The sequence below is a fragment of the Aspergillus pseudonomiae genome (assembly GCF_009193645.1).
Source record: "Aspergillus pseudonomiae strain CBS 119388 unplaced genomic scaffold BDV37scaffold_21, whole genome shotgun sequence".
NCBI classification, from domain to species: domain Eukaryota; kingdom Fungi; phylum Ascomycota; class Eurotiomycetes; order Eurotiales; family Aspergillaceae; genus Aspergillus; species Aspergillus pseudonomiae.
Window position 1 is genome coordinate 34,731 of NW_022476013.1, and position 27,959 is coordinate 62,689.

At 50.0% G+C, this 27,959-nt stretch overlaps 10 protein-coding genes across 10 annotated transcripts; 7 read left to right on the forward strand and 3 right to left on the reverse strand.

Annotated features, from left to right (window-relative positions):
* Window positions 1–1,832: 1,832 nt before the first annotated feature.
* Window positions 1,833–3,436, forward strand: BDV37DRAFT_86150 (F-box protein). The gene is made up of 2 exons (XM_032091350.1): window positions 1,833–2,932; window positions 3,001–3,436. The coding sequence occupies exons 1-2, from the start codon at window positions 1,931–1,933 to the stop codon at window positions 3,145–3,147; spliced, it is 1,149 nt and encodes a 382-aa protein (XP_031942985.1). The 5' UTR covers window positions 1,833–1,930; the 3' UTR covers window positions 3,148–3,436.
* A 773-nt stretch (window positions 3,437–4,209) lies between these two features.
* Window positions 4,210–9,523, forward strand: BDV37DRAFT_270413 (uncharacterized protein; the record flags this gene model as incomplete). The annotated part of the gene is made up of 8 exons (XM_032084557.1): window positions 4,210–4,455; window positions 4,511–4,714; window positions 4,791–5,823; window positions 6,434–6,911; window positions 6,982–7,650; window positions 8,437–8,519; window positions 8,575–8,664; window positions 8,760–9,523. 8 exons carry the CDS (start codon window positions 4,210–4,212, stop codon window positions 9,521–9,523), a joined length of 3,567 nt encoding a protein of 1,188 aa, XP_031942986.1.
* Window positions 9,524–9,682: 159 nt separating this feature from the next.
* Window positions 9,683–10,256, reverse strand: BDV37DRAFT_86159 (UPF0287-domain-containing protein). The gene is made up of 2 exons (XM_032091351.1): window positions 10,167–10,256; window positions 9,683–10,099 (listed from the first exon to the last, which is right to left on the reverse strand). Exons 1-2 carry the CDS (start codon window positions 10,198–10,200, stop codon window positions 9,843–9,845), a joined length of 291 nt encoding a protein of 96 aa, XP_031942987.1. The 5' UTR covers window positions 10,201–10,256; the 3' UTR covers window positions 9,683–9,842.
* Window positions 10,257–10,430: 174 nt separating this feature from the next.
* BDV37DRAFT_86161 (rRNA-processing protein PWP1) lies at window positions 10,431–12,506 on the forward strand. Its single transcript, XM_032091352.1, has 2 exons — window positions 10,431–10,904; window positions 10,970–12,506. The coding sequence occupies exons 1-2, from the start codon at window positions 10,645–10,647 to the stop codon at window positions 12,318–12,320; spliced, it is 1,611 nt and encodes a 536-aa protein (XP_031942988.1). The 5' UTR covers window positions 10,431–10,644; the 3' UTR covers window positions 12,321–12,506.
* A 2,613-nt stretch (window positions 12,507–15,119) lies between these two features.
* BDV37DRAFT_281506 (uncharacterized protein) lies at window positions 15,120–15,872 on the forward strand (the record flags this gene model as incomplete). Its single annotated transcript, XM_032086825.1, has 1 exon — window positions 15,120–15,872. One exon carries the CDS (start codon window positions 15,120–15,122, stop codon window positions 15,870–15,872), a length of 753 nt encoding a protein of 250 aa, XP_031942989.1.
* Window positions 15,873–16,259: 387 nt separating this feature from the next.
* Window positions 16,260–18,890, forward strand: BDV37DRAFT_86172 (rDNA-binding RNA polymerase I transcriptional factor). The gene has a single exon (XM_032091355.1). It carries the CDS (start codon window positions 16,711–16,713, stop codon window positions 18,814–18,816), a length of 2,106 nt encoding a protein of 701 aa, XP_031942990.1. The 5' UTR covers window positions 16,260–16,710; the 3' UTR covers window positions 18,817–18,890.
* A 968-nt stretch (window positions 18,891–19,858) lies between these two features.
* Window positions 19,859–21,607, forward strand: BDV37DRAFT_86170 (class I SAM-dependent methyltransferase). Its single transcript, XM_032091354.1, has one exon. It carries the CDS (start codon window positions 20,556–20,558, stop codon window positions 21,492–21,494), a length of 939 nt encoding a protein of 312 aa, XP_031942991.1. The 5' UTR covers window positions 19,859–20,555; the 3' UTR covers window positions 21,495–21,607.
* Window positions 21,608–23,443, reverse strand: BDV37DRAFT_86169 (alpha/beta hydrolase). Its single transcript, XM_032091353.1, has one exon. It carries the CDS (start codon window positions 22,732–22,734, stop codon window positions 21,721–21,723), a length of 1,014 nt encoding a protein of 337 aa, XP_031942992.1. The 5' UTR covers window positions 22,735–23,443; the 3' UTR covers window positions 21,608–21,720.
* On the forward strand, window positions 23,154–26,614 carry erdS (aspartyl-tRNA synthetase, cytoplasmic). Its single transcript, XM_032091356.1, has one exon. It carries the CDS (start codon window positions 23,573–23,575, stop codon window positions 26,435–26,437), a length of 2,865 nt encoding a protein of 954 aa, XP_031942993.1. The 5' UTR covers window positions 23,154–23,572; the 3' UTR covers window positions 26,438–26,614.
* BDV37DRAFT_86240 (uncharacterized protein) lies at window positions 26,615–27,840 on the reverse strand. The gene is made up of 3 exons (XM_032091357.1): window positions 27,768–27,840; window positions 27,299–27,722; window positions 26,615–27,226 (listed from the first exon to the last, which is right to left on the reverse strand). Exons 2-3 carry the CDS (start codon window positions 27,584–27,586, stop codon window positions 26,792–26,794), a joined length of 723 nt encoding a protein of 240 aa, XP_031942994.1. The 5' UTR covers window positions 27,587–27,722; window positions 27,768–27,840; the 3' UTR covers window positions 26,615–26,791.
* Window positions 27,841–27,959: the final 119 nt, after the last annotated feature.

A 27,959-nucleotide genomic window follows, 5' to 3' on the forward strand; every position in this document is an offset into this window, starting at 1 on the left:
TCGATGTTCTGCCCCTTCCATTTCCTTCGTTGTAATCATTTTGACTTTTTTGACCCTTCCCTCTGGGAGAACTTGCATGGCGTCTGGAGCACTCAACCTTACGGAGGCTCGGGATTCGACCAGAGCGCGCGGGGCATGACTCGTGTCACAGCAGTGACCGCACCCTCGGTGTCACTAACCGCAGAACCGGTGCAATCAGCTCGGGCCTCTTCTCAGCTAGCAAAAAGCAAAGACCTCTTGGGGGCCAATAACGGATCGTCGGGACGTCTGAAAATGGGGAAGTGTAACCACCCCCCCTGGCGGTGCGACAACTAGTGAATAGTGAATACGCAGAATGATCACCCCGTCTTACTATATCGGATCAGCTGGGAGACCTCAATTGGATGGATGGTACCGGGGATCTGGTCGTGTGTCACCTCCCCCGCTGCAAGGAGGGCTGAACGGCGGATACATCCTTTTCCCTAGACGAGTATAGCTCTGTCCAACTCTGGAATGCTTGTGGTCCTCAGCGGTGTCCAGAAGGTGAGATCTTAACGCGGCTGACTTGAACCTTCTGTAACCTATTACAAAGGCTTCATGCGGTGGGAAAAAGTCAATAACACATCATAATTGCTTTTTCTAATTCCGACAGTCAGGATCGGTTCTCCTTGGCGTCCCAAGAAGCTTACTACAAAAAGTCATTTTAACAAAAAAAAAGAAAAAGAAAGAAGAAAATGGAGAAATGAATTAATTATGGGTCTAGCGGGGAAAGGAAAAAAGAAAGCAAGTAAATAAAACAAAAATACCACCCCAAGGCTCGCAGGATGTTACTCTGTCTGTTTAAAAGACTCCTGTACGTCCACTGATTCATATGGGTGTTTATCCAGCACGCAACCACCACGAACAACTTTGGTGGCATCCAATCACCAACCCCAGGGAATTTCTTTGCCCCAAAATCCGCTGTCTCCCGCATACTTGCTTTCTACTTGACCTTTGAGGTATTAGTTTTCACCTGTGGGAAGTGAATGACATTGCAGGGGTTCGGGAAGTCGATCACGGTATGCGGCCAAGTTGGGAGTTCATGTGGCCAGCCCATAAGTAAGATTGACTGGGGACGATTTATCCCTATGGATTCCAATGTCCAGCGGCTACTTGACATCATTTAACCTGAAGTTGATCCACCGCGCATTCTCTCTTCGGGCTCTACTTACCTCAAGTTTGTGCTGCCTCATATCAAACTTTCTTCCCTGCATGGACGGCATTGGGATTTACTGCATTTCACCCTTGGAATGACAATAGATAATACAACTCGGCATATTCAATTGTACAATTCAGGCCATATCACTATTGGCTGACCTGTAAGTTGTGTTTTCTTCTCTGGCGCGATGACAGACATTCATGTCTCCAATGTTTCCTTGATTCCCTTTTGGCCTTGAGAAATACCTGATTTAACATAATTTAATATATGTACTCCTTATAATCCTTCATGTACTTTTCTTCCATTTTACGTTGTTTCTTAATTTTGTTTTATTCTATTCTATTTCATTTCCCCCCTGCAACACCGCTGTTGCCAACTAAGCAGCTCTTATCCCTTGAAAGCATACGACGATAGGGAATTGATATCTCTTCACACCGAGGCATTTGATAGATCATGCCTGCTTCACTTAATGGCTTTGTACTCTTAGAATAACCTATCATAGCCCCCTTCATTTTTCCATCGCTGATCTCTTTGCGATGTTCGAACGCTCCTGTCATTGACCAAGGCAGGCTTGCGAACCTCCCTCCCTCCCAGACCCTCTTTCCTTCTTTGAACTTTTATCTCTCCTTTTCTTTTGCCTATCAGGACGCCTTTAAGATCAGCAGAAGTTAAGTGACTAATGTTTCGTATCGTCTAAGAGAACAAGTGCCCGAGTCATACCCAACTATTTGGAAGTCACCATACAAGCCCACCATGTCTGACAGACTCAGTTCTCTCCCCCTGGAGATAGTCCTTCAGATTCTTTCGTACCTGCCTTTTGAGTCAGTGCTGGCTTTTGGGGAGACGTGTCACACCAATCACCGATCGCACATTCTCTGCCTCCGATGTCTACGACTGGGGGTCTTCGAGAAGCGAACCCATTCCATAATATCTTGTCTCCAGGCGGGCTGGATCAAGGCAGATCAAGTGGGGGAAGAACTGGGGGAAGCCTTTCCCGTCGAAAGGGAGGTCGGCTCTGATTACACTATCTCCATTATCCGGCCGAAAGTCAAGTCTATAAAACAGACGCTGCCTTCTAAACTTCTAAGCAAGACGAAGGGCGCAAAACTCCGATGTCCGAGGGATCCATCGATGATGCAGGAACACATAGTTCGAACCCAGAACCGAATCTTCTCTAGAGTAGTGAATCGGTACGGGCCATCACTCGTAAAGCTCGAGTTCATGGCGTACGATATCGACATCGAGAGCGCAATGGCACTAGGTACCAGATGCCAGTATGGGTTGCGTCACCTGGCGCTTCGCTTTGAACATCAGCACATCAGAGATGGCCATATCAAGCCGAGTACCTGGCGGTATCCGGCTCCATGCAGCATTGCGTGGAACCTTCTCATTGGAATAGGACAGTACAAGCATATCGGTGTTTCCGGGTTGCAGACCTTGATACTGGAGCGCACCGGCATTACACCGTGGCAGTTGACGATGCTCGTGAAGAAAAACCCTAATCTTACAGTGTTGAAATTGAAAACCTGCCATGGTGCACAGCCAGATTTCTTGAATTGGTTGGGAGGCATTGAACAAGATCCGGACGACCCGGCAGAAACAGATAACGGCTATGCCCCGGGGGATAGACTTGAGGTTCTCTGGTTGGAGAACTGCCACGAGATTCTCACACATCCTGTTGATGACTATGAGGACTTTGCAGACGAAGCTTGTGATAGTGGCCTTGAATGGGTGAGAGGCTTGAGGAATCTGAAAGTGAGTGTCAAGTCCATCCTGATGAGTACTAGTTGCAATAGCAGGCTAACAGTACATGACTCCTGAAGTCCCTCTCCTTCAGCAAATGCATGAATATTCCGTCTGAGTATGTTGAACGGGCAAACAAATTAATCTGGAAAATCCCTGATATTACGTTGCCGTTCTATAACTATGAAGAAGATACCCCTATCGAGGTTGATCCTACCTTTCTGTAGTTTTCTACTTGCCTGTCTGATTCTGGCATTTACGACGTGATGATGTCTCATTTTGTATTTGTTCCTTCCCTCATTCAATCACACATACCCACTTCTTCCTAAGCATTTCTCTCCCGGAGTCGTTGCATTCATGGTCACCCAGAACCACGGCGTTTCATTCAGCAACAGCATGGCTTTTGACGATTGACAGATAGAACCGTTCTTATCTTTACCCTAATGTAATCAATACTTGATATGTCTTTTCGTATATGTCACTATTATCGTCTCACTCTATGGAATAAACTTCAGTACTGAATCCTGTGTGTTGTACTCGAGCAGTTGTACCCTATGAACTACGTGGCAACCTCCACACTCGTTGGCGCTATTTCTAGTTGTTACACGGTGGGCTGAAACTCATGGCAATTCATAGATATGTAGTCCTATTGACAAGCATAGGGCTCTGCTATCCAATCAGCCCAAGGAGACACAGCAGCATAGCTAAGAGTGTATGATGTGTATTAGAGTCTCTGCAATGTGTACTACATTCGTGAAGATTCTTTGGGTTGTGGATAGCCCTGCTGTGTTGCACAGCTGGGGGTTCAATGTTGGTGAGATGGCAAACATCTATAAGTAGATAATGGCATTGTTTGTTTCATGGAGACGGCTTGAGATTCTCGGCTTCGTTGGATAGTGCAAAGATTAGAGAGTTCAATACTCACCTTTGATTTCTGTCTATACGTCCCAGAATGAGCAGACATGGAAGCGAAAGCCGAGCACCACAAGATGCAGGAACAGCCAAAGAACATGAGTTCAAGCTGTTATCTTTTTTTCTCTGACACACCCTCCGTATTCACGCTTTCACCCCTCCAAATGGACAGTAACACCAACCACTATCTCTCCCTCTCCACTGACAATGTTTGAGACATTCATTCACCGTCTAGAGTATGGATCCCTTCACTCCGCATCTTGCCTTCTGCCGCTTCTGGATATCTTCTCACCTTATCTTCGGATGATTCTCTTCAAACCTAACCTCACGTCGATGCATTGCCAAACGAACCCTTCTCAGAATACCGAGTCACCAGTATGAAGAGATACAGGTCTGCATCCCATTTCTGGGACTCTGCTCTGAACAAGATCTTCCCCAGGCGAGCATCGCGATCGCGATCGGATGAGCGCAACACGTTTCTGTCATTCGAGTCCTCCACTACCAGCGAACATACAGATGGCTTTTACATGTACTCCCAGGCTCTGTTAGAGCAAGAAAACAGATGCCGCGGGGCTTTACTCTACCGCCAATCCGACAGCACAGAGACTTCATATTCATCTGCTGTAAGTCAGCTGTCCTGAAACCCGACTTACTGTGTGGGAACTGACAAGGTGCAAGCTCATGGCGCCAATTCCGCGCCCTGCCCTGCCCTATACGATTAGTTCTCCCGAGTGGAACATATTTTCTGAAGCTGTCAAGGCCCTCGAAGGTGCTATTGATGACGATGCATCCGACTGGCTCCACAGCGTGCTGTCTGTCTTTTCCAAAGTCTACACCGTCGCCAAGATCATCGTCACAATATTCAGGTATTATGGGATCGAGGTACGTGACCGGCCGTGCGCTCGGCCATCAATCTGGCTACCCTCTGTCACAGGATTTGAACTGACTGCAACCATAGGTGGAAGACATCCCTGACAGTGTTCCGGCCCATATCAGACGTGCGGAAGAAATTGTGACGTCCAACTCGATTACTGAGCTTATTGAGGCCGTTGAGAGTCTTTATTATTCCGTATATGCGAGGCTGGTAATGGAGATAGCGAACGTCGACTTGTCAACTTACTTCAACTTGGAACTCCGACGCACATCCCGCAAGGATGGGTTCACTCTCCCAGAGCCCGATCATTTGCTGAAGATCCTCGCGCACTGCAAAGACACCCTCGAAGCGCCAACTGTTTGCAACCATGTCAATGTGAATCTCATCAGAGTTCACCAGGATGAATTCATCCGCCGTGCCATGGAGAGGGCAATTGGCACAGAGTTCTTCCTCGACGATCTCCTCGGATACCGCCGTTATACTATGGGAATTGTGAGCGACACCTCATCCGAGTTCCGTTCCAAGTGGAACCACGACACCTTCCTTTATCAAATACCGCCGGAGGAGATCCTCACAGTCCAGTCCGAGAAGTACCTTTCTTTTATACCCAAACCGGAGGCTGTATTGACAGTTACTGGTTCGGATCTTCCATTCGTTGACCGCGACAGTACCGATCCGGAACTTTGGGAGCGGGAGCTCGTCAAAGACCATCGCCAGGCAGCTTTAGCCAAGATGGAAGGCAAAGGCATCGGAGACGTCAGGCGCGTGGACGAGCGACGTCTCCCGAGCGACTACATGAAGGAGAGAAAATGCATCTGTCGCTCATCGTGCATCTGTTCCTGGGAATGTACTTCGGACCCCGAACGTCCCTGTCCCTGCGCAGACCGTATGATGCAGATAATGCTTGCGAAACATCGCAAGGCCCCGGGAACACGCGACTTCGCTACCCGATGCGGCAATCTTGCAAAGGCGATCTTCGAATGCGCTTCATTAATTAAACGAGACATTGATGATATCGAGATCGCGTTGGAGCTGGACCGGGCATTTCTTTTAGTGGACAGTGAGATCGAAGCCCAGCGCCGAACGCCCCGCAAGGCTAACGGGGTGAAGTCCTCGAGTGAGGATCGAAGCTCTGATATGGGATGATACTCATTGATTGTTTCGGGAAGAAGGGGGGGGATATGGGATGATATGAGGCCAGATTCTTCTACAGATTGGGGGATAGTAGGGCGATCCACAGCATCATTCGACTCGATTGATGACGATCAGGGAGATGTAACTAACTACAAGCTGCTTTAGCGGCCCCCATTTGGCCCAAAGATACTATTCTTGTAATCTGATGCGCTGTACCTTGACCGTACCTTGCCCTATGATGTAATGTACGCGGTAACACTCGGAACATGTAAGGAAATAAAAAACGTCCCAACACCAACAGAAAAGCCAAACTTTTGACTGAACTAAATGGCTAAGCTGAAGGGTTATTATTAGTCACAGCATGCCATGTGCCTGAATGCTCACTGGCTCAACAAACGTAACCTGTGATCCAGAAAAAAGCTGATCATTCCACCGCTACTATCGCGATTATCCCAGCATGGTATTGTCCCAGCAAACCGGGAAGAAGAGGAAAGAAAAATAAATTACCTCAAGGTAAATCGTGCGCGGAGTGAGGAGTCAAGACTCCCGTGCAACTTGTTATTCTTCTACCACAAAAAAGAAAACCGTTCTAGCGGGCATGGTGCCCAAAAACGTATCGACTTCGGCGACTGTATTAATATCCTCCTTTGCATCTCCGTGGCCGCGAAATCCACAGTGGATCGCAAACTTCAGAAGACCCAGAACCGGGGTGCGATGGTATAGCCGTGCTGCATGGCCGTCCTACGGCATCACCACTCCCGTGCCGGATCGCCCTCCTCCGTTCCCCAGTTCCGGATCTAGGAAATCTCCATTCTGCTTCCAGACGGGGTATGCGCTCTGCGCCAAACGGCCGTCGCGCCCCTTCCCCCCACCGTTCCTGTCCCCGCCGTCCTCGTCCTTTTCCGACCCGTTGACTACCCACTACCACAGTCAGGATAAGAGATTATCCGTCAAGGGCGAACTAGTCAGGGGGCTGAACAACGGCGACGATGCCGTTTTGGTTGCGGATAATTTCCTCGGGGTCGACGATGGCGTGGGGGCATGGGCTACCAAGCCACGAGGTCATGCTGCGTGAGTTTCTGCTTCCTTGACTGTTGGGTCTCCTAGGGGATGAGTCATGCTCATTTTGATGCTCGGATAGACTCTGGTCCAGGCTTTTACTGCATTTCTGGGCTCTAGAAGTCGAACGAGGAGTTGATAGTGATGCGCCGCTGGATCCGGTCGAGTACCTCCAACGTGCTTACGAAGAAACCATCAGGGCAACGACCGACCCTAACGAATGGTACGGAACAACGACCTCCGTCACTGCGATCTTACATTGGACCTGCGATGAGACGGGAAACGAGAAGCCTTTACTTTACGTGACCAATGTAGGCGATTGCAAGTTGATGGTGATCCGTCCAAGCGAGGAGAAGATCCTGTTTCGGACCAAGGAACAATGGCATTGGTTCGACTGCCCGATGCAGCTGGGGACCAACAGCGTGGACACACCGCGGAAGGATGCAGTGATGTCTCAAGTGGATTTGGAGGAGGAGGATGTCGTACTTGCCGTGTCCGACGGCGTTCTAGACAATCTTTGGGAACATGAAATATTGTCCATCACGCTTGATAGCATCAAGAAGTGGAACCAGGGACGGTATGACAATACAGACCTTGAGTGGGCTCCCCCGGAGGTGCTGGCAGAAGAACGCATGGTCTTTGTGGCGCGCGAGCTGCTCAAATCCGCTCTGGCTATTGCCCAGGATCCGTTCGCTGAGAGCCCGTTTATGGAGAAAGCAATTGAAGAAGGTCTCGCTATTGAGGGGGGTAAGTAGACTCCCTGCAATATAGTGAGCAGCTGATTGACTTGCAACAGGAAAAATGGATGACATTAGCGTGGTGGTCGGTTCCTGCAAGAGGAGGGCTTCTTGAGCCGGACGCACGCCATAGGCTTTGAAGCTTCAATCAAACTACCAGACGACATCTAGAAACATATCACCTGCAGGTTTTATCCTGACGCGTCCGACGCCATATATCGGTTTCTAGAGGGTTGGACTACGATACGTTAATAGAACCGGGAGCTACTCCTGACCTTCCCACCTGCGAGTTGACGCTGAACCGTATCATGTCGCACCAGGCGCCCAAGCATCCAAGCACTGCGCACTCGACACTAAAAGCGTTACTATAGAAGGCATGCACATGAATGCCGAAGCCACGAGGTTATGGACATATATGCATATCAACCATGGCAAGTCAATAGCCGGCGGGGAATGATTTGCTTATGCTTAAGTTATTTTGAAACTACGATTCATGTAATTAGATAATACTGCCGTTGTTGTTGTTGTTCTTCTTCTTCTTCTTCTTCTTTATATCTCCCTTTTTCTTGAGTACTCATATTCAGTCTAGATTTCCAATCTATCAATTTTGTCATAGTATCGTACAAACTCCCCCAAATCTAGATAACGCACGGACCACATCCAAAGTAGCGACATTCCGCCCGGCAAAATCAGAAAAAAAGTTTCGATCTAAGAAAATCAATCGACGCAATCACCAACACAGCTCCCACCCAACACTCTCACTCTTAATTCCCTCATCGCCACCTACCCGTGAAAATGAGGGCCAAACGCTCAAAGAAGTACCGCAAGCTCATGCATCAATATGAGCTCGCATTCGGGTTCCGCGAACCATACCAAGTCCTAGGTAAGCCGCAACCAAGCGCATCCCAGAGTGAAAGTCGCCTAACAACTGAATACAGTGGACTCCAACTTCCTCAATGCCGTACACTCCTTCAAGATGGAGCTACTCCCTTACCTCGAGCGCACACTGCAGGGCAAAGTCAAGCCTCGTACGTCTCAACCACACCCCACCTACCAAGCCACAAAGACCAATAACACACCGGTCATGTCCTTAATATAATCACTAACAAGACATGATATATAGTCCTCACAAAATGCTCACTAGCAGCCATCATGGCCAACCAACCCATCAACCCTCGCACCAACAACCCTGTCCGTCCCGCACAACTCCCCCCGCCCACCGTCCTCCCATTGCGCCACTGCTCCCACAACGAAGACGCCTCTCCTATCGACGAAACAGAGTGCCTGCTTTCTCTTCTTTCGCCGTCCGCAGACGTCAAGCGGAATAAGGAGCATTATATTCTCGCCACGGCGGATCCGGCGACGCCCAAGACTTCGTCGCAGAACGACAAGAAGCGGAAGCGCGGTGTCGATGAGGCTGAGGTTGCGTTGAGAAAGTCGAGGATGTTTAGGAGCGCCGCGCGGGCTATCCCCGGTGTACCGATTGTTTATGTGAAGCGGTCTGTTATGGTTTTGGAGCCGATGAGTTCGTTGAGCGAGGAGCTGAGGGATGGGTATGAGAGTGGGAAGTTCAGGGCTGGGTTGAACGATGATGCGGCTCCGAAGAAGAGTGGAGATGGGGAGAAGAAAAAGAAGGGATTTAAGAAGGTGAAGGGCCCGAATCCTTTGAGTGTTAAGAAACCGAAGAAGAGGGAGTCTGAGTCGGATAGGCCTGCGAAGAAGAGGCAGGCCACGGAGGATGGAGAGGGTAAGGAGTCTACGGAGAGGACGGAAGATGGTGATTCTGCGCCCAAGCCGAAGCGGAGGAGACGTCATCATAATCGCGGTACTAAGAATGAAGGCGAGGATGGAGGCGATGCGGCTCCTGCTGTCACGATGGAGGAGTGAGCAGTTTCCACCTGCGTGTTTGCTTGTTGATGAAAAAGATATCGTTACTCATGGTATGGCGTTCCGGTTGGGCAAAAGACAATTACATCAGTTTAACCCAGTGTATATTCCAATGAACACAATCGATGTAAATCCATCCATTCATTCCCATCATAGTCCACACCCCCCATCTAATCATACAACTCACTCATAGACCCAAAAGAGAGGGAAAGAAAAGAACAAAGAAGAGAAGAGAAGATCCCAAAACGCCATCCGCCATCCAACACAGCAATGCAATCAATCAACATACAATACAGCCCTCCACCATCACCAACCAAACCTAATCCTTCTTCTCAGCCCCAACACCCGAAGGCGTAGACGAGAATCCCTGCTCAAAGGCCTTCTCATCCGCCCAGATCTTCTCGATTCGCTTCCGGTTCTCCCTCGCCGCATCGCGGTTCCGCTTGGCCCGCTCGTACCGCTCCGCGGCCAGACACTTGTTCACGTCGCGCTTGATATCGTTGCAGTTTCCGAGGGCCTTGTGCAGGAAGCCCTTGGCGTGGCATTCGTCCAACGCCGTCATGATTGCTTCGCAATCTGTCATTCAATTCAAGTCACGTTAGTATGGGGTTTAGTTGTATGGAGGAATGGGGGAGTGACGGACTGGCATTGTAGGGTGTGTGGAGGTGGGAATGCATCTTGGATCTAGTTTTCCTTTCCGTAGATTTCTAAAATAAGAGAGGTTCTGATTTCCCCCAAAAATTGCAAGATAAAACCAACGTAGAATTATAGATCATCAAAGCGGCGCATACGAGAAATCTCCGAATCCATATCCCGGGCGGTGAAGCCATGAGCGAAGTTCTGCCGGGCGGAAACTGAGGGGCCATCAAAGAAAAAAAAAAAAAAAAAAAGAGCAACCAGCGTTGATGCTCTATCTAACTATCGCAATCCACAAGACTCTTCTTCTTGTGGATCATATTGACACTGGTTTGATCAGGTCAATTTAATGATTCTTTTACGGAATTTCAAAGATAAAAGTTTTTTTGAATATTTTTCTCTATTGAATAGATTTGCTCACATCTTTACGACCTTAAAAGTTTGACGATTTCTGATTCTGTTTTTCTTTTTAATTGCCTTTCACGATGTCTTCTATGATTACAACTACTTCCTGGGTGCGACGGGGTGTCGCGGCCCAGATGCCGACTAAGTATGAGATTGATGAAGAGGAGATGAATCGGATATCGACTCTCGCGAAGATGCAGCTTGAGGATGCTCAGAGTGATCTGAAGGCTGCTCAGGATGGGGATGGGGATGAGGAGGATGATGAGGCTATGGAGGAGGATGACAAGAAGGATGTTATGGAGGAGGATTCGGGAAAGAAGACGGAGGCGGCCAATGCTGAGTATGTTTGGGTGTTTTCTGGCCGTGTGCGGGTTGGTTGGATGCTTGAAGCTGACCTGGCTGTAGTGACGATGACTTGAAGGAATATGATCTCGACCATTACGACAGTGATGAGGTCGACGAGGATGGCGAGAAGACTACCATGTTCGGCAATGTCAAGTCCCTTGCTTACCACCAGCCTAACGAGGCGGATCCGTACCTGGTGATGCCACCGGAGGAGGAGGATGAAGAGAGAGAGGAGCTGCAGATCCTTCCCACCGATAACTTGGTGCTTGCGGGTAAGGTGGAGGATGAAGTCGCACACCTCGAGGTCTACGTCTACGAGGACCAGGACGCCAATCTCTACGTGCACCATGACATCATGCTGCCGGCCATTCCTCTCTGCACTGAATGGTTGGACATGCCTGTTGGCAAGACCGCCGAGGGCCGCACTACAGGAAACTTCGTGGCTGTTGGAACGATGGAGCCCGATATCGAGATTTGGGATCTGGACATTGTCGACTGCATGTACCCCAACGCCATCCTGGGCCAGGGTGGTGAAGGTGAAGCCAAGAAGCCAAAGAAGAAGAAGACCAAGGCGAACGACGAGTTCCACGTTGACGCGGTGCTCGCGCTGGCTGCGAACCGGCAACATCGCAATCTCCTTGCCTCCGCCTCGGCCGATCGAACGGTTAAACTTTGGGATCTCAATACCACAAAATGCGCCAAGTCCTACACCCACCACACCGACAAGGTGTGCTCCTTGGACTGGCACCCGAAGGAGTCCACCGTCTTGCTGAGTGGCAGTTACGACCGCACCGTGGTGGCTGCGGACATGAGAGCCCCCGACTCCAAGGCCCGGTGGGGTGTGGACACAGATGTCGAGAACGTACGCTGGGATATGCACGATCCCAACTACTTCTACGTGACGACAGACGGCGGTATGGTCTATCGCTACGATGTGCGAAACGTCCCCGCCAACCCTAAGGATTCGAAACCCGTGTGGTCCCTGCAGGCGCACGACGACTCGGTGTCAGCTTTCGACATTAACTCCGCCATTCCGGGTTTCCTCGTCACCGGTAGCACAGACAAGCAGGTTAAACTGTGGAACGTCGAGAACGACAAGCCTAGCATGGTCGTCTCACGCAAGCTGGAGGTGGGCAAAGTTTTCTCGACTACATTCGCCCCCGATCCAGAGGTCAGCTTCCGACTGGCCGTGGCCGGCAGCAAGGGCGTCGTACAGATCTGGGATACTTCCACCAACGCCGCAGTCCGCCGGGCATTCGTGTCGCGGCTGCCCAGTCTGGAAGGTGAGGTGCAGGAGCGCACAGTGGGTGTGCAGGCAGATCAGAATGAGTCAGATGAAGAGGACGCCGCGCAGGAGGTTGGTGCGGCCGCCGGCGGTGCGGATGGCTGGGAGTCGATGGATGAAGACTGAGGTTCTAGAAACGGGGGAAAATATCCTAAGCAAGGAGGCTATTGTGCGCGCATTGCGTCAGTGTAGAAAGCTTTTTTGTCCGTTCTGTGTGTATAGTCCTGTTTGCCTTCCGTCTGACATGCAATGAAAACGTTGATACCCGGTTTGATCTAAATTGCAACTGAATGGTGATCGAAAATGAGAACGGAGGGCATGTCTGTACATGGCAACGATCGTCCAGATCCTGGTCGAAAACGGTCCTAGTGTGAAACGGCCCGTCTAGCCAATCAGGACCACCTTTTAATTTGGAGATTCAATTTTCCAGAGTAAAGCCGACAGGAATTACTCAAGTGACCCGGGATTTGGCGATGGAGGTCACAGTATCGCTTAGCGATGGGAAGATGGGACAGTGTGATGCGGGAGGCGTGGAAACAAAGAAAAAAAAAATTAACCAATTCACAATATGCAAGTGACAGGTAGAATTACAATATCAGTTATTGCTTTTGTTAGTTTCTTTCATTATGTACGACCAGGATTATCTGCAAATCCCACATGGGAAGAAAAAAAAAAGCTGAAAAAAAAAAAAAAAAAAAAAAAAAAAAAAAAAAAAAGACAGAGACGAGAAAAGTAGCAGTGGGGGCTAGCCTGATATGGTAACTCGTTAATCAGAAGGACCTCCATGGTGGGTGATATATCCGCGCTCTGTTGGCCCTTGTGACAATAAAAAGAGAGTTGTAAACGAAGTCCACAATTTACTGTGTGTATTAAGTTTACCCACTGGGTGGGGTTGACCCGCGCGCATTGACACCGAAAGCCCATTGTCGGGATCAGATTTCAGATCGGCTCAGGAGTCTCAACACGCTTTTGTGCGACAAATAGGCCCTCTGAAAACAAAGGAATGAATGAAAACTGATACTACCTTAAAAGCATACAGTGGGAAGTATGTTGGACTGATCAATCATATACCACAGGGGGAAAGTTTACCTATCATACTTCGTAGATCACACACTCCACAGTCATGCAAGCACTAATAGTACTTTGGTTGGCTGGCGATACGCTGAGACACGGCCGCCGCAGAGTTGTTTCATCCCCACTGCTGATGGTACATGGCGCTCCTGAGAGGTCATTCCGTTGCCGTTCCTGACACCAACTCCGGCACCGTCGCTTGGCCATTGCAGTGCGATAGTGCTTAGGTCGTTATGATTGCTCTTTTTTTCGTCGTTGGAGAGGTGAAATAAAATAAAAATTAATCAGGGACATAGAATTTTCGTCTCAGGGCGGAGATACCAGGGGTCTTTCCGTCTCATATTGGTATCTAGGGCACGGGTCGAAGGAGGATACAATTATTCTCCTTGGAGAGGGATGGTATTCAGGAGGGGGTAACGTAGAGGTTACCTGGGTATTGAGTAGTAATGGTTAGGTTATGGTTTAATTTAATGGCCATCACTCTGCGTCGTACAGGTGCCACGCAGCTGAGAGACAGCCCCGGCGCTTCGCATCGACCATATCTACCGAATGGCAGGTTGCAAGGAACCGCGTGGGATAGTCACATCAAGTGGTCTTGGCCGTCGGAAGACCGGACCATGCAAAGAAGTCTGCCTGAGGTCAGCAGAGATAATCACTTCTCCATTAATAGATACACAGATTGATTGATTTTTGGGCCCCTTCCTTATGGGGGATACTTCCGTACTGGGGGGAAGAGAAAACATACCATATTTACTCCGTACGGCGTACTCTGGGTCAACATCGGCACTTTGCGGTTTCCCATGGATCACACATAGGTTCTCGAACCTGAAAAAGACCGAAATTCACGCATTAGAAACCACCAGAATCAGGGTCCCTAACGGAAGGCGAAAGTTTTTCTATTGTTCACCAAGGAACAGGCTGTTTGAACCATAGAAAGGTAACTGACCGAACCGTGGGAAAAGCGGGAAGCATCCGACGAACAGATGGTGACTGGATAACCTTGAGGGGGACAAGCAGGTAAAACTCTAAATGGGTGTCCATCAGCCTGGTGGATCAAAAAGCCTGGAACACACCCATAAGGCATTCGCCGCTGCCCCTACCTTTTTCTACCGTCCCTTTTCTTCTTCCCCTCTCGTTTAATTACATACTTCACTGGCTTCGTTTCTTTTCTTCCTTTTCTTCATTTCGTGGTCCATTCCTCCCTGGGGGATTTTTTTGCCTTGGATCAATTATTTCACTTCTTATTCTTTCATTCCATTCTCTTGTCCTGGATTCCCTCCTTCCATCCTTGATTTGGTACTTTTTACCCTTCCTTATTAAAACCCCGTGGCGCGTCCTGGTTGTCCGCCCCGATTTACCCAGTACAGAGTGCTGCTGCAATTATTCCACCCCTTGAGTCGAGCAATCCACCCACTTGAGACGGACTTCCCACCATCCGATTTTCTGCTGTGCAAGAAAAAGGAATCTCCGCCTCAACTTTCATTGAATGAAATATCCAGAAACGTTGATCTTCGATGAGCAACGGAGACTGAAAAACAACTAAAAAAAGAACCTTATATCAAAGCGCACCGTCCATATCTGATAGCGGACATTCCAGTCACTGACCTTCCATTCCTTCTGGTGCCAACCCCGCAATCATCCACCACGCATTCTTTATCGGTACCGCAAACGAACGTTTGGCAGGCACTAAAAATAGGAGGACTATTTGATAAGGAAGAGTGACAGTTGACGTGACAGTTGATCAAAAACAGCTGCTGCGATACAATTAACCTATATCTCGGTCCTCAACCCGCTTCCTTGGTTGAAAGTTATTGACTACTATATCGCATCGCTTACACTCTCGGAACCACCACCATGTCCTCGCTGACCCGAGCATTTACCAAGCGCCACAAGCGCCCCGAGGTATCGGCACCGATGCCCTACCGGGAAGGCCAAGTCAAATTCTCTGCTGGAACCATCAATCGGGGCAAGATCTCAGCTCCGGTGGAGTTGCTGTCCACCACGAATATGCTCGCTTACAATGCGCCCGATCTTCATTCAGCGGGATCGTCATCTACGTCATCTCTTCAATCTCCAGATGACTCAGAATTATCTTTTGCGCATCAGAGTTTCGGGTCGCCCGTCACAACACCCAGCGACTCTCCCGTCGAGCCCAACCCTCTATCGTCATATTTCCCCAAGCGCTCAGCCACTGTTACCAGCCATCCTCGATCCTCTACATCGACTGCATCATCTACGGATGCGCCCTTGGTTCCCAAGCGGGCGCTTTCCCATACGAAGCGCTCCCACCAAGAGTTGGCTCGTCAGCGCTCCATCTCTCGGCTCTCGCCTCCTCCATTAAATTCCGTGCGCAGCAGTCCTGCAGTTCGCCCAGCCCAGGAATACTCCAGCCCCGAACCACACCCCTTTGGAAAGGAGCTGGAGCAAGTGAATGAGGTCGTGGAAGAGTTTGGTGGCACTCGTGTGCTCGATGAAGAGGAGCTTATTTTGCAGAACAAAGGCCTGATGAAGTTCACCGTGGATGAATACCTGGTAGAAATTGAAGATCTTTACGGAAGCATCTTTGACGATCGAATGGGCCCAATTGCTTCCGGACAGTGGCTATGAAGCTTCATTGTCATGCGGAAATGGCTCGATGGCGTCGACCGGAAGTGGAAAGAACTGGATTTTTGTCTCATCATCTGTTATGACCTACTAATATTCGCTCTTTAACGAATTCGTCTGTTTATGTGTGCTTTTTCACCGGCTTTATACCATTGGGAGAGGATCTGTTCCTTGTGTGATTTTTTTTCTATTATCTTGTGGACCATGTTTCAATTTACATATTGTATTTTCGTGATGGGTTATGTTATGGTACACGAAATCGAAGGAACGGACGATGAGTCTCATCTCTGTGCTTTCAATCGAGTAGGATTAGAGACCATGCCTGCAGTTTTAAACCTAAACCACGTATCTACAAGTCTACCCTGAGTACAAAGAACGCCATTACTACTCCTTAGAAGGTACTAGGAAGCCTTCCATATTGCCCAATCAGGCGCTGAGTGGTGCACGGTTACGCGCCGGTCACGCGCTGGTCACGGGGATAAGCTCCACTGATGCCCCACAAGAAAAATTTCAAGCAGGATGCTTCTCCGCCTCTGTCGGTGTCCCTCGTAAGACCAGCTCCTTCTCATCTGCTTACGTCTAATGCACGGCTTGCTACAATATTGTGTGTGTTAGATGACAGATGGGGCTGTCTTCGGTCACCATTAACTCCCAGTGCGCCTATCATCTGTAGCATCAGCGAAACATTCGAGGTTTGACCACGCTGGCGGTGTCGTGTGCTCTTGTTCTCCAACACTCGGCTTGTGTTATAGCGAGAGTTCTAGGGTCCAATAAATGACGAGCATTGGGCAAAGTCTCCCTTCCTTCCAGCTGCATATCTGAACATTCCTGCTGACCTATCATGGTCGCCCTCGCCACGCCCTCGCGCAACCCAGCAACGGGAATTAGACAACCTAGCCGCTCCAAGATGCTAGCCACGTCTTCTCCTGTTCCCATCTTGAAAACTGCTAAGGAAACTCCCACGGCCGGTATCAAACATAAAATGGAGGATATGAATCTTTCCCTGTCCCCCTCGTCTTCTGGTTCTTCCGACGGCGAGGGGCTCCCCAGCCCGAGGAAGCGGGCTCGGGTGCAGTTCAAGGATGTTGAAATGGTTTCGTTCGATGAAAGGGTGCAAGGGAACACCGGGGCCCCGGAGAAGAGTGCGGCCGTGGTTCGCGAGGAGGTGCGCCGTGCTATTCAACGGCATATCTCAGGCACCGATAGTGAAGCCTACGACCGCATCAAAGAAATCTTCTCGGTGGATCCCCGGCGTGGGGAAGAGGATGGCATGTTTTCCTACGATGTACCTACACACACGACTTTAAGATATCATCTTCTGGGCCTTCTGTCAAACGTGGCTTCCTTGGATCGCAGCTGCAACGGGCTGGTCAACGCTGTTTTAAACAGTGTATGGCTCGGGCGCGACGAGTCCTACGTTAAGTTGTATATTCGCTTCCTAGGTAATCTTGCGGCCGCCCAGGGAAGCTATCTGGGACCGGTGCTCAAAATGCTCGTCACATACCTAGGCGAGCTTCCCAAGGGCACGGGCAAGCTGCCGGGCTATGCTCCCGTCCTCGTGCCGGAGATCTACACCCGGGTCCACATGGCTCTTCGTCATATAGTGCATTTGATCCCGTCCGGTAGCGGGTCATTGTCGCCCGTCTTGTCCATGCAGTTTCCTTTTGATACCGATTCTCCAAAGGCCAACATTGCGTACACGCAAAACCTCATCAGAGTAATTGGCTATACCCCAGAACTCCAGGCGGACATCCTTGCTCTCCTCACTGAAAAAATCGTTAAGATTGACGTTCAGATTCAGGTGGACATGGACGATCTTGATGATGAAGAGGAAGAGGAGGTTCTGCATGCTGTCTCTCCTGGGGCCATTGTCTTTGGTGAGGACGATGACGATGACAATGCATCGGTCGTGAGCGATGACTCGATAGATACCGAGTCTCGGCGGATTAAGACGATAAAAGATAACGTTCTCAAGCTGGATGGCATGATTGATTCTTTGTTTGAATACTATACGCCGACCTTCGCCTCCGGCACCTTGGACGACAAGGAGAATACGCTCGATCTCCTACTTAGCCACTTTCAAAGCATTATCCTTCCGACTTACCGCTCACGCCATTCCCAATTCCTCCTTTTCCACTTCTCTCAGTCGTCCCCAGATCTTGTTGACCGCTTTACCACGGCATGCATCGAGATTGTTTTCAATAAGCTGCAGCCAGCCATCACACGTCAATCTGCCGCCGCATACCTCGCCAGTTTCGTTGCCCGAGGTGCACACATCTCTGGTGAGATTGTGCGAGATGTTTTCGGTCTGCTAGGCGGACACTTGCGGGATCTGCGTGACCTCTACGAGCCTTCCTGCCGGGGTCCTGATCTCCGTCGCTATGGCCCCTTCTACTCCACCGCGCAGGCCTTACTCTACATTTTCTGCTTCCGCTGGCGGGACCTGACCACTGCCGCAACAGAGGGCGATAGCATCGAGCAAGTAGATGAGCTTGAGCTAGAAGACATCACCTTCCCGCCAATGGTGAAGGAAGCCCTCCACCAGACCATCTATTCCAAGCTGAACCCGCTGAAGGTGTGCTCGCCCGCCATCGTATCAGAGTTCGCACGGATGTCCCAGCACCTGAATTTGATGTACGTGTTCAGCATTCTTGAAACGAATAAGCGAATCCGCATGACATCTTTCCGGAATCTGTCCGCCCTGGCAGACCCGCGATTCAGCATAGTCGAACGAGAGACTCGTGCCGGTGATGATCTCGGTTATCAACTCGATGCATACTTCCCATTTGACCCGTACCAGCTCCCCCGCAGCCGGCACTGGGTGGAAGCTGACTACATCCACTGGCGCGGTATCCCTGGTGATGACCAGGATGAATCCGATAGTGAGGCTGACGATTTCGAGTCGGACGATGATCTCAGTGACGAAACGGGCACTGATGAAGAGTAAATCCGTTCTCCTTGAAGGAAAACAATTACATTCTTCCCTCCCCTTTTCAGTTCTCAATACCCCTTTCTTGAGCGTTGCTTAACGACTCTTTCCAAAAAAGAAAAGTTTTTTATGCTGCTGTTAGCGTGGCGTCTGGAGCGTCATTGTGTTATTTCAACTGTTGATATATTTTTTTCTCATTTTCTCCCTGATCTTGCGAGAGATACCTACCATGCCTTGTTTGATTTGGTCCACCTACTTGGTACGCATGATGATGTGATTGGTGAATGTATGATAATGCATGGTATAGAATGAAATTCACTCTTGGGAAATATACTACCTGTGCTTCTGTAGCTGCGTAGTACATTCTCCCAATGAATACTGTATATATACAAATATGGAAGGACTCTAAGATTGATGCAAATGTTCACACTAATACATCCCGCAATCTAGGTTAAGGATCACGAAGGCTATGGATGTGTAGACTGTTTGGATGGAAGAGAGCATCGAGAGTATTTTCGTGGGCTAGAAAGGCAGTCTTTTACTATTTCCCCGTTGTACAGGTTGCATTGAGAGGAGGTTATCTAAGGATTCTGTGACTGTCCAAGACGAAGATGAAGCGGATTGGATCTGCTTTGTATGGGCGCTGGAGCCTTATCAACAACACAGCTGGAGTCCGACTTATCCAGATGAGGGAACCATAAGCTTTCAGACACATAAACTGTTGAAGTAGAGCCTGGAACTACGTGGTCAGTACCTATCTTGTCGGTGAATCATGGAAGGAGATAATATACAATTGGAGGGTATGCCAGCCAGCCAGATGTTCTGACAATACCCCCAGCGGAATATATTTTTAGTTGACAAAAAAATTGGCCGCTTCCAGTTCAAGTGAAGAAGTGCGCCACTGAACGCTGAAGGCTGTCCTCAGACTTCAGCAGCGTCAAGTTAGAGATAGCTTTTGTCCCTAACCGACCATACTCTATGTATTGCATCATATTGATGGGTATAACCTCGGTTTATATAAATTCTGTTCTGATATCTGGCAGCCTAAAATGGCGTGTAGTACTACGGAATAGAACACATAGTAATGATAGAATGCGATTCTCCTAGTGTTCTATAGAGCAAGTTACGGCCACAATGGGGGCACCAGATGGGCGATTTCGAGCGAAGCATGAAAAGGCTGATGTTGAGTTGGTTTCCGCATGAGGCAAATCTTGAAGGGCACCGATGCTCCCGATTCACTGATCGTCGATTGCTTGCTTGCTTGGCAACAAACTATCTCGATAGTCTAGCCCACACCTCTTTCTAAAGCTTATCAAATCAGGCCTCAGTACGAGTCGCCGAGAAATGGGTGCTCTTGGCAAATACACAGTATGCCAATCACAAAGACGATCCAACGGCTGGACCCATGGATAGTTCGTTGCCAAAAAGAACAATATCCAAAGAGCTCAATGAACAATACAAACCTAGTCGGCCGCCTGCCTGGTCTCCACGACCCGTCAATGCGGCAAGGGTCTCAAAATACCGAAACAAAGGGGTATATAGCTTTGCAGACTCTCTAGCAAACCGGGAGCCAGAATGGCATTCCACCATTGGAGAAATCAAACTCTGACGACCAAAGCTGGTATCCCCATTGGTTTAGTGCTTAAGCTCATATCAATGGGACATGTGCATATAAGCATGGGTGGAGTGCCCAACTTTCTAGTTTGGCTCTTGCAGCAGCGTCGAGTGGACAGAACTCCTGTATTTACACCCTAACTATGGACGGCGTCAAGCGGTATTACAGCTCCCTCGAAACCCGTCTCGGAAATTGGATCGTCTACGGCGGCCGTGCCCACCTAGGCTACTACTCCCCAGATGTCTGGTGGCCATTTCCGGTCCACCAGGCGCTTGTTGCGATGGAAGATCAAGTGTTTCAATCACTGAATTTGAACCCGGGTGCCCGAGTTCTCGATGCCGGTTGCGGAGACGGCCAAGTGGCGATCCATTTCACGCAGAAGGGCCTGCAAGTGCATGCCATCGATGTTCTCCCAGAGCACGTCCAACAAGCACAACAGAACGTCCGGGAGGCTATTGGTAAAGTTGACTGGAACGCCAAGCACAAGTCAGACACGGTTACGCCCTTGGATGCATTGACGGTCGAGCAAGGTGACTACCATGATCTTCAAACGGTGGGAAAGGGTTCCCTGGACGGCATCTACACCGTAGAGACATTGGTCCACGCGACCGACTTGAACCGCGTCTTGTCAGAATTCTACCGAACACTCAAACCCGGAGGCAGGATCGCCCTATACGAATATGACCACTGGAGTGGCGACGATATTCAGCAAACAAGCCAATCGGAAAAGGAGGCTATGGACAAGGTTCGCTTGCATGGCGCTATCTCAAAGGCGGCAAATGGACAATCCGGGCCGTCACCCTCAGAGGACCGAAGCGAACAAGCTTGCCCACAGCAAGGCTTGGTTGGGATGCTGAACAAGGCTGGCTTTGAGGATGTTCAGGAGAGCGATATTTCGCAAAATGTCAAACCAATGATTCGGTTTCTAGCTTATTTCCTGTACATCCCATCCATGATTGTGTTAGCTTTGGGCTTGGAAGCTTATTTCATCAACACAGTCGCCATCGTCGCCAACTATCAGCGTGGGTGGAAGTATATTGCGGTGACGGCGCGGAAGCCTGCGACGGTATCTGGTCAATGATGTAGTGGTTGAGCTCCCGTGAAAATATCTTTTGCAATCTGTCCAAGTACTTCGTTCATAGTATTGAATGGATTGTCTTCATTGTTACTGAACGTAGTACTGTACACTATTGAAACCGCAGACTCGCTTGACCCAACGCCGTTTATGCACATCTATCAAGATCCAAAAAAAGCAAAGCAAGGCCACTGGTAGGCCCAAATGAGCAATATAAACTGTGGTGTAACGTCTACGCATTAAAGATGGCTTTCATGTCGGCACAAGCGTCGCGATAGAGGATATCTACCTGTTCCTGATCACGCCACGGGTTCGGAGACTTGTCCCAGGCATGCGGTACTTTCTCAATCATCATGGCGCGGACATGCTTGCCAATATCTTGTAAACGACGCACGAATTGCTGGCCTTCATTGAGGAGCATGTCCCATTCACAGATGTACAGAAAGATGTCATGGGGGAGGGCATCGGCGAGAAGGTCATCCGCGGCCCGAACGGGCGATGCATACGGCGACCGGCGGTCCACAAGATCGGGCAAATATGCCTCATCGAATAAATTGGTGAAGAACTCCGGGAGGGTCTTATCGGGCATGATACTCGCATTCCGCCGATGCTCACGGGGTTCTTCAAAATCCAAGATGGGATACCAGCAAAAGATAGCAACGATGTGGACGTCGCTGGCGGAAGCATCGACAAGCTGTTCGGTAGACTCCGCGCGATCCAGCCATGGGTCGCGAGATTCCCGACACATTAGACTGCGGAGGCGTAAAGGTACCGTGACCGCCAGATTGCCACCAGCCGAAAACCCGCTGAGAGCGATGCGTGAGACGTCCAGCCCTAGCTCAATGGCATGGGCAGAGAGATACTGGATCGCTCGCACCCCGTCATCTACAGCGGCGGGAAACGGATGTTCGGGGGCTCGACGGTATCCGACGCTGACCATGACGGCGCCCACTTCCGCCAGGACGGACTGGGCCCAGCGACTATCATCGGTCGGACATCCTAGGGTGAACCCACCCCCATGAAAGTTAACCACTACTGGAAATCTGCGACCTTCTTTAATACCTTGAGAGTACTCGGGTGGACAGTAGAAGTACAAATCAATCCGTGACGAGCCGGACGGGATGGATCGGACGAAGGAGCGACGAGGCGGCCGTGGGAACGAAATATGGTGGATGAACATGCCAATGCGCATGAGGAACCGCCAAAAGACGGCCTGCACGAGAAGCCACCATCGCGACGACGCCATGACTAACAGAATATAGCCCTTGTCGAAGGGGCGAACACAGATTATCAAGTTGTGGAGGTTGGAGAATCAGAAGGGAAGGAAAAGACGACCATGAATGATTAAGATCAGTACAGAGACGATCGCAATTCACGGAATAGGAAGAGCCGGAAAAAGATTACGGGAGGAAGAAAATTGACTTGGACTCTCGTGGGAGGCAAATGGGGAAAGTCAAAAGAACTGGGGAATAGTAATCAATGGCCTGAATGGATCATGGAGGAACTAAAAAAAAAGCCAAGCCGGGAATGGGGACACCAGAATGTATGTATGTAGGTACGTATGTACGTCTGTATGTAGAGTGGTAGCCGGAGGAGGACGACTTGTCCGGGTTGATAAGGGCACCAGGGGTCACCGAACGGAGGTAGGCAATCAGAAACAGGGAACTATGGGAATTGTCTCATAATCCGATCATTCTAGACGCCAACGCTGTGGAAACTTGGCTTGGTAAGAAATGGTTCATTCATGAGAAATCTGAGAAAGATTCCGAGGCACTCCTGCTGATGACATCACGTTTGTTCCGGACCCTGACAAAAGTCAAAAAGCAACCTTTCTTCTCGCTTCTCCCCTTTCAACCCTTTTCTCCTTTTTAAGTTCGATATTTAACTCTCTGACATCCCCCGCAAGAGTCCCGCGCTTTCAAAAAATCTTACACTCTCCAATTGACCCTGGCCCTCGTCGTAGAGATCGGCTCCCCGACTCGTACCCGTCCCGCTGTGTGCCCCTCCTTCAACGGGGTAAAGCGGCTTTGTCAAAGTTTACTCTTCTGAATGATTCGGTCGTCCATTACGCAAACGCAGTAATCATGTCCATCAAACGCGCCCTTTCCAAGATCGTCCCCAACAAAATTGATACCAATGACTCGTCTCCTGCCCCCAGCAGGCGTTCGGGGTCATTGTCCCCTCGACGCAGTATCCTGAGCGGATTCTTGCGGGATCGTGGCGGCTATGCCTCTTCTTCGGATGATGTTTCTGATGACTCTTCGTCCCCCACTACCGGGACGATGAGCAAAAACCAGCAGAAACGCCTTGCGCGTCAGCAGCGCCGACAACAGCGCTCTCGTCTCAGCGAGGAGCATCACTCTGAAGAATCTGAACGTCACAAGGAGGCTGTTGCAGCTGCCGCTCGTGAAGAGACTGCAGAGATGAAGGCTCGCTATGGCGAGCTGCCCCTCCTCCAGTCGCGCACTCGCCAGCGGGAGCTCCGGACCAAGTTTGAGAATATCTCGGCGGACTCGGTGGGCAAGGAGGTCCTCTTCACGGCGCGTTTGCATATCATCCGTCGCATGAGTGCCAAATTGGTTTTCCTTGTTTTTCGCCAACAGCTTTGCACTTTTCAGGGTGTTTTGCATGAATCCCCCGGAAAGAGCTCCATCGCCATGGTTCAATGGGTCGAACACCTGCGTGTGGGCTCTATAGTGCAGGTTCGTGGCACGGTTCAAGCCCCAGAGGTGCCAGTGCTAGGGTGCACCATTCATGATGTTGAACTGGCCATTGATGCGATTCACGTTGTCGTTCGGCGGGACGAACCGGTCCCGTTCAGCGTCTATGAGGCCGAGATCCAGACCCCCGAGGAAGAGCGCGTTGAAGGTCGGCGTAGTCACATCCCTGACCGCACGCGTCTAACCAACCGTTTGCTGGACTTGCGTACGCCCACATCTCAATCAATCTTCCGCATTCAATCAGCGGTGGGAAATCTGTTCCGGACCGCCCTTGATGAGCAGAATTTCATCGAGATTCATACACCCAAGCTGCAAGGGTCCGCCACTGAGTCTGGAGCCAGTGTATTTGAGGTAAATTACTTTGGTCGTGATGCTTTCCTGGCTCAGAGCCCCCAGTTGGCCAAACAGATGGCCATCGCGGCGGACTTCGGTCGAGTGTATGAAATTGGCGCTGTGTTCCGCGCGGAGAATTCCAATACCCATCGCCATTTGACAGAGTACACTGGACTGGACATTGAAATGGCAATTGAAGAGCACTACCATGAGATGCTGGAGGTTCTAGATGCTGTGATCAAGAGTATCCTGAAAGGCGTCTATGGCCGCTTCCGTCGCGAGATCGAGATTGTGAAACAACAATTCCCGTCCGACGACGTCGTTTGGCTCGAAGAAACGCCAATCATCCGGTTCTCCGACGGTATCAAGATGCTCAACGACTCCGGGTGGCGTGATGAGGAGGGAAATCCCTTGCCGGTAGATGATGACCTACATACTCGCGATGAGATTCGCCTCGGCGAGCTCGTCAAGGAGAAGTACGGCACGGACTACTACATTCTCGACAAGTTCCCCATCGGTGCACGTCCTTTCTACACGATGCCCGATCCTGATGACAACCGCTTCACGAACTCCTTTGACATCTTCATTCGGGGCCAAGAGATCGTCTCAGGCGGTCAGCGTATCCATGATCCCCATATGCTCGAGGAAAATATGCGCCGTGTGGGCATCAATCCTGACACCATGGAGGAATATATGGAAGGCTTCCGATGGGGCGCACCTCCCCACGCCGGTGCTGGCGTGGGTCTGGAGCGTTTCTTGATGCTTCTTCTCAAGTTGGGCAACATTCGTCTCGCCTCTCTCTTCTATCGTGATCCTAAGAGTTTCCCCGCTAAGCCCCCAACTTTGCAATTGCGGCACCCAGAGTCCTCGACCGTCGAACCATCCTGGGTCCGCGACAGAAAAACTCACTTGGCGCCCGATGAGAGCCACCTGCAGCCGATAGAGCATCTCATCGCGAATTATGGTGATGCGACCTCTACATCATGGGGAGATGAGCGATTCAAGATCTGGCGTGACATGGCGACCGGCGCAGCAATCTCGTACGTGCCTAGCACCAGCAATTATGCAGTGATCCCAGGTGATCCTCTGTGCGACGCTCGGCAGTATTCGCGCGTGATCACTCAGTTCCTGCAATGGATGCGCCGGGAGACCAAGTATAAACCCGTTTGGCTCTTATGTTCCCCTCAGGTTGAGGCGATCCTGGGCGAGAAGCTTGGCTGGCGTAGTTTGTCTTGCATCGCAGAGGAGCGTGTAGATCCGTCCCGCAACCAAGCTGCTTCAGATGGCGAAATTGCTCGGAAGATCCGACACTCGGAGAGCGAGGGTATCAAACTCGTGAGCATGAATCAGGGTGAGATGGTACCGGACAACATCCGCGAGAAGATTGACCAGCGCATCCAAGACTGGCTGTCCAACCGTAAAGGCACTCAAGTGCACCTGTCTGAGATTCATCCATGGCGTGATCATGCCCATCGCTGGTATTTCTATGCGGTCGACAAGGAAGGTACTATTTGTGCCTTTGTCGCTTTGGCCACCCTATCCCCATCCCATGGCATGCAGGTGAAATACAGCTTTGACTTCCCCGGGTCTCCCAATGGTGTCATTGAGCATATCGTTACTCACGCCATCCAGACAGCGGCTCGGTCCGGAGTCAAGTCGCTTACTTTTGGTGCTGGCGCCACCACCACTCTTACTCCGGGGCACAACATGCACGGAGCCAAGGTGAAGATGCTGCAGCATACCTATGAAACCTTGGCGAAGCAGTTCCATTTGGTTCGCAAGAGCGAGTTCCGTGCGAAACTGGGAGCACAGGACGATCCCCTTTACATTGCCTATCCACCTCATGGGCTAGGGTCGAAGGGTATCCGGGCTGTCCTTCACTTTTTCGAAGATTAATGTTCTGTCTTCTTATGTCAGGCGTTTATGACAGAGGGCTATTCTTGACAGATTTGTTATTTTGAGCATTTCAACCCTCCCCGCAACATATTCCCCATGTTGTTATGCTGTTTCGTTTGCTTTTCTTTTGGTTCTTTCCAAATAACGACCCATTCCCTCATGCCCTCATGATTCTTATGTGTTTCTGAAATTATGTTATGTTAATCCCTCGCCACGCAAGTAATACATCTAGATGAGGCCATTTAAAACTTAGAGTTTGCATAAATTGAGCCAGATGATATTCAAGCATTTTGCCATTGTTCTTCCAGAATTTTACAGACAACCAATACATATATATATATTTACCTTAGCTCATTACTTATCTTTCTTATCATCCGGGTGCTGTGAGTTCATGTAATCAACGACCCTTCCCAGCTCTCCCAACACCCACCATCCGATCACCACCGCTAAGCATCCAACAACAAATATATAACATGCCGTCGGTACCAGCGACTGCGGGAAGATGTTCCATAAAAAGGGATCGAGGATGATGTCCGCTGCAACCGGGGGGACATTCTCCATTAGTGTCTTATTAAGAGAAAAGTAGTCCGCCGCCGCAGTGACACGAAGGAAGAGCACTGAATCAGAGGTAGGTGCTTGATCATGAAACGAGGACAATTTGCGAGGAACAGCGTTAGACTGAGGGGAGGCGAGATGGGCTTGGGAATAGAGGCTGATCGAGGAGAAGAGGGCGGGATTATCAATGGCTTGTGGAAGGGTGTGCGTTGCTAAGGTAAAGACCGTCGGTTCCTTTGACTGCTTGTCAGCTAATTTTCTTTGATCGCCTTGCTGGACATCGATGGAGGGTATACAAGGACGTACAGTGGCCAACCAACACACCCGCACCTCATACCGTTGGCCGGGGTTCAGGTTCTCGAGGAAATACCATGAGTCTGTACCCGGGGACTCGTTGGTCGGAAATGTAGCGTTTATTCTGGTTCGAAGAACGGGACTAGAGGGGGAGAGACGATCTAGACCTAGGTCATCGAGGGTAGGATCGACCGTGGGGATGGTGAGGGGTTGCGGAGCGATGAAGATCGTTTTCTCGACATTGGCGACGGCGAGGAACGCGAGGGTGCAGATTAAGAAAAGGTATTGGAGTAGCATCATGACAACGATTTCAATATGTTCGATTGCTGCTTTTGCTAGACGGTCATGGTTTTAATCCATACGCAGTCAGGTACGGTAGACTGGCTGTATGTATATATGCAATAGGTGAGGTAGATCTGATATAGACGTTAAATTCCTAAAGACCTTAGATGGGATGGATTCAGTGCCAATACAAACTTACTATCAATTAGACCATTGTGTAGCAGTCTCGGTGACGAGAAATAGAGCACTATCTGTCTGAGCTCCAATCGACGTGAGTACTTTCAATAGTACATACCTCTGTCGCAAGCTGTTCGGATACTACTAGTAGTCAATGCAATACAGCTGCAGGAAGACATGCCGTCATTCACACGTGATTGACCCTTGCCGTGGA

Bases quoted from the DNA above. Each gene is read 5' to 3' on its own strand.
- erdS (XM_032091356.1), top strand. From the start codon at position 23,573: ATGTCCATCAAACGCGCCCTTTCCAAGATCGTCCCCAACAAAATTGAT.
- BDV37DRAFT_86172 (XM_032091355.1), top strand. From the start codon at position 16,711: ATGGTCGCCCTCGCCACGCCCTCGCGCAACCCAGCAACGGGAATTAGA.
- BDV37DRAFT_86169 (XM_032091353.1), bottom strand. From the start codon at position 22,734: ATGGCGTCGTCGCGATGGTGGCTTCTCGTGCAGGCCGTCTTTTGGCGG.
- BDV37DRAFT_86170 (XM_032091354.1), top strand. From the start codon at position 20,556: ATGGACGGCGTCAAGCGGTATTACAGCTCCCTCGAAACCCGTCTCGGA.
- BDV37DRAFT_86159 (XM_032091351.1), bottom strand. From the start codon at position 10,200: ATGCATTCCCACCTCCACACACCCTACAATGCCA. The intron at 10,100-10,166 runs GTCCGTCACTCC...ATTGAATGACAG, and splicing joins CCACACACCCTACAATGCCA to ATTGCGAAGCAATCATGACG.
- BDV37DRAFT_86240 (XM_032091357.1), bottom strand. From the start codon at position 27,586: ATGATGCTACTCCAATACCTTTTCTTAATCTGCACCCTCGCGTTCCTC. The intron at 27,227-27,298 runs GTACGTCCTTGT...AAGCAGTCAAAG, and splicing joins GGGTGTGTTGGTTGGCCACT to GAACCGACGGTCTTTACCTT.
- BDV37DRAFT_86150 (XM_032091350.1), top strand. From the start codon at position 1,931: ATGTCTGACAGACTCAGTTCTCTCCCCCTGGAGATAGTCCTTCAGATT. The intron at 2,933-3,000 runs GTGAGTGTCAAG...TGACTCCTGAAG, and splicing joins GAGGCTTGAGGAATCTGAAA to TCCCTCTCCTTCAGCAAATG.
- BDV37DRAFT_86161 (XM_032091352.1), top strand. From the start codon at position 10,645: ATGTCTTCTATGATTACAACTACTTCCTGGGTGCGACGGGGTGTCGCG. The intron at 10,905-10,969 runs GTATGTTTGGGT...ACCTGGCTGTAG, and splicing joins ACGGAGGCGGCCAATGCTGA to TGACGATGACTTGAAGGAAT.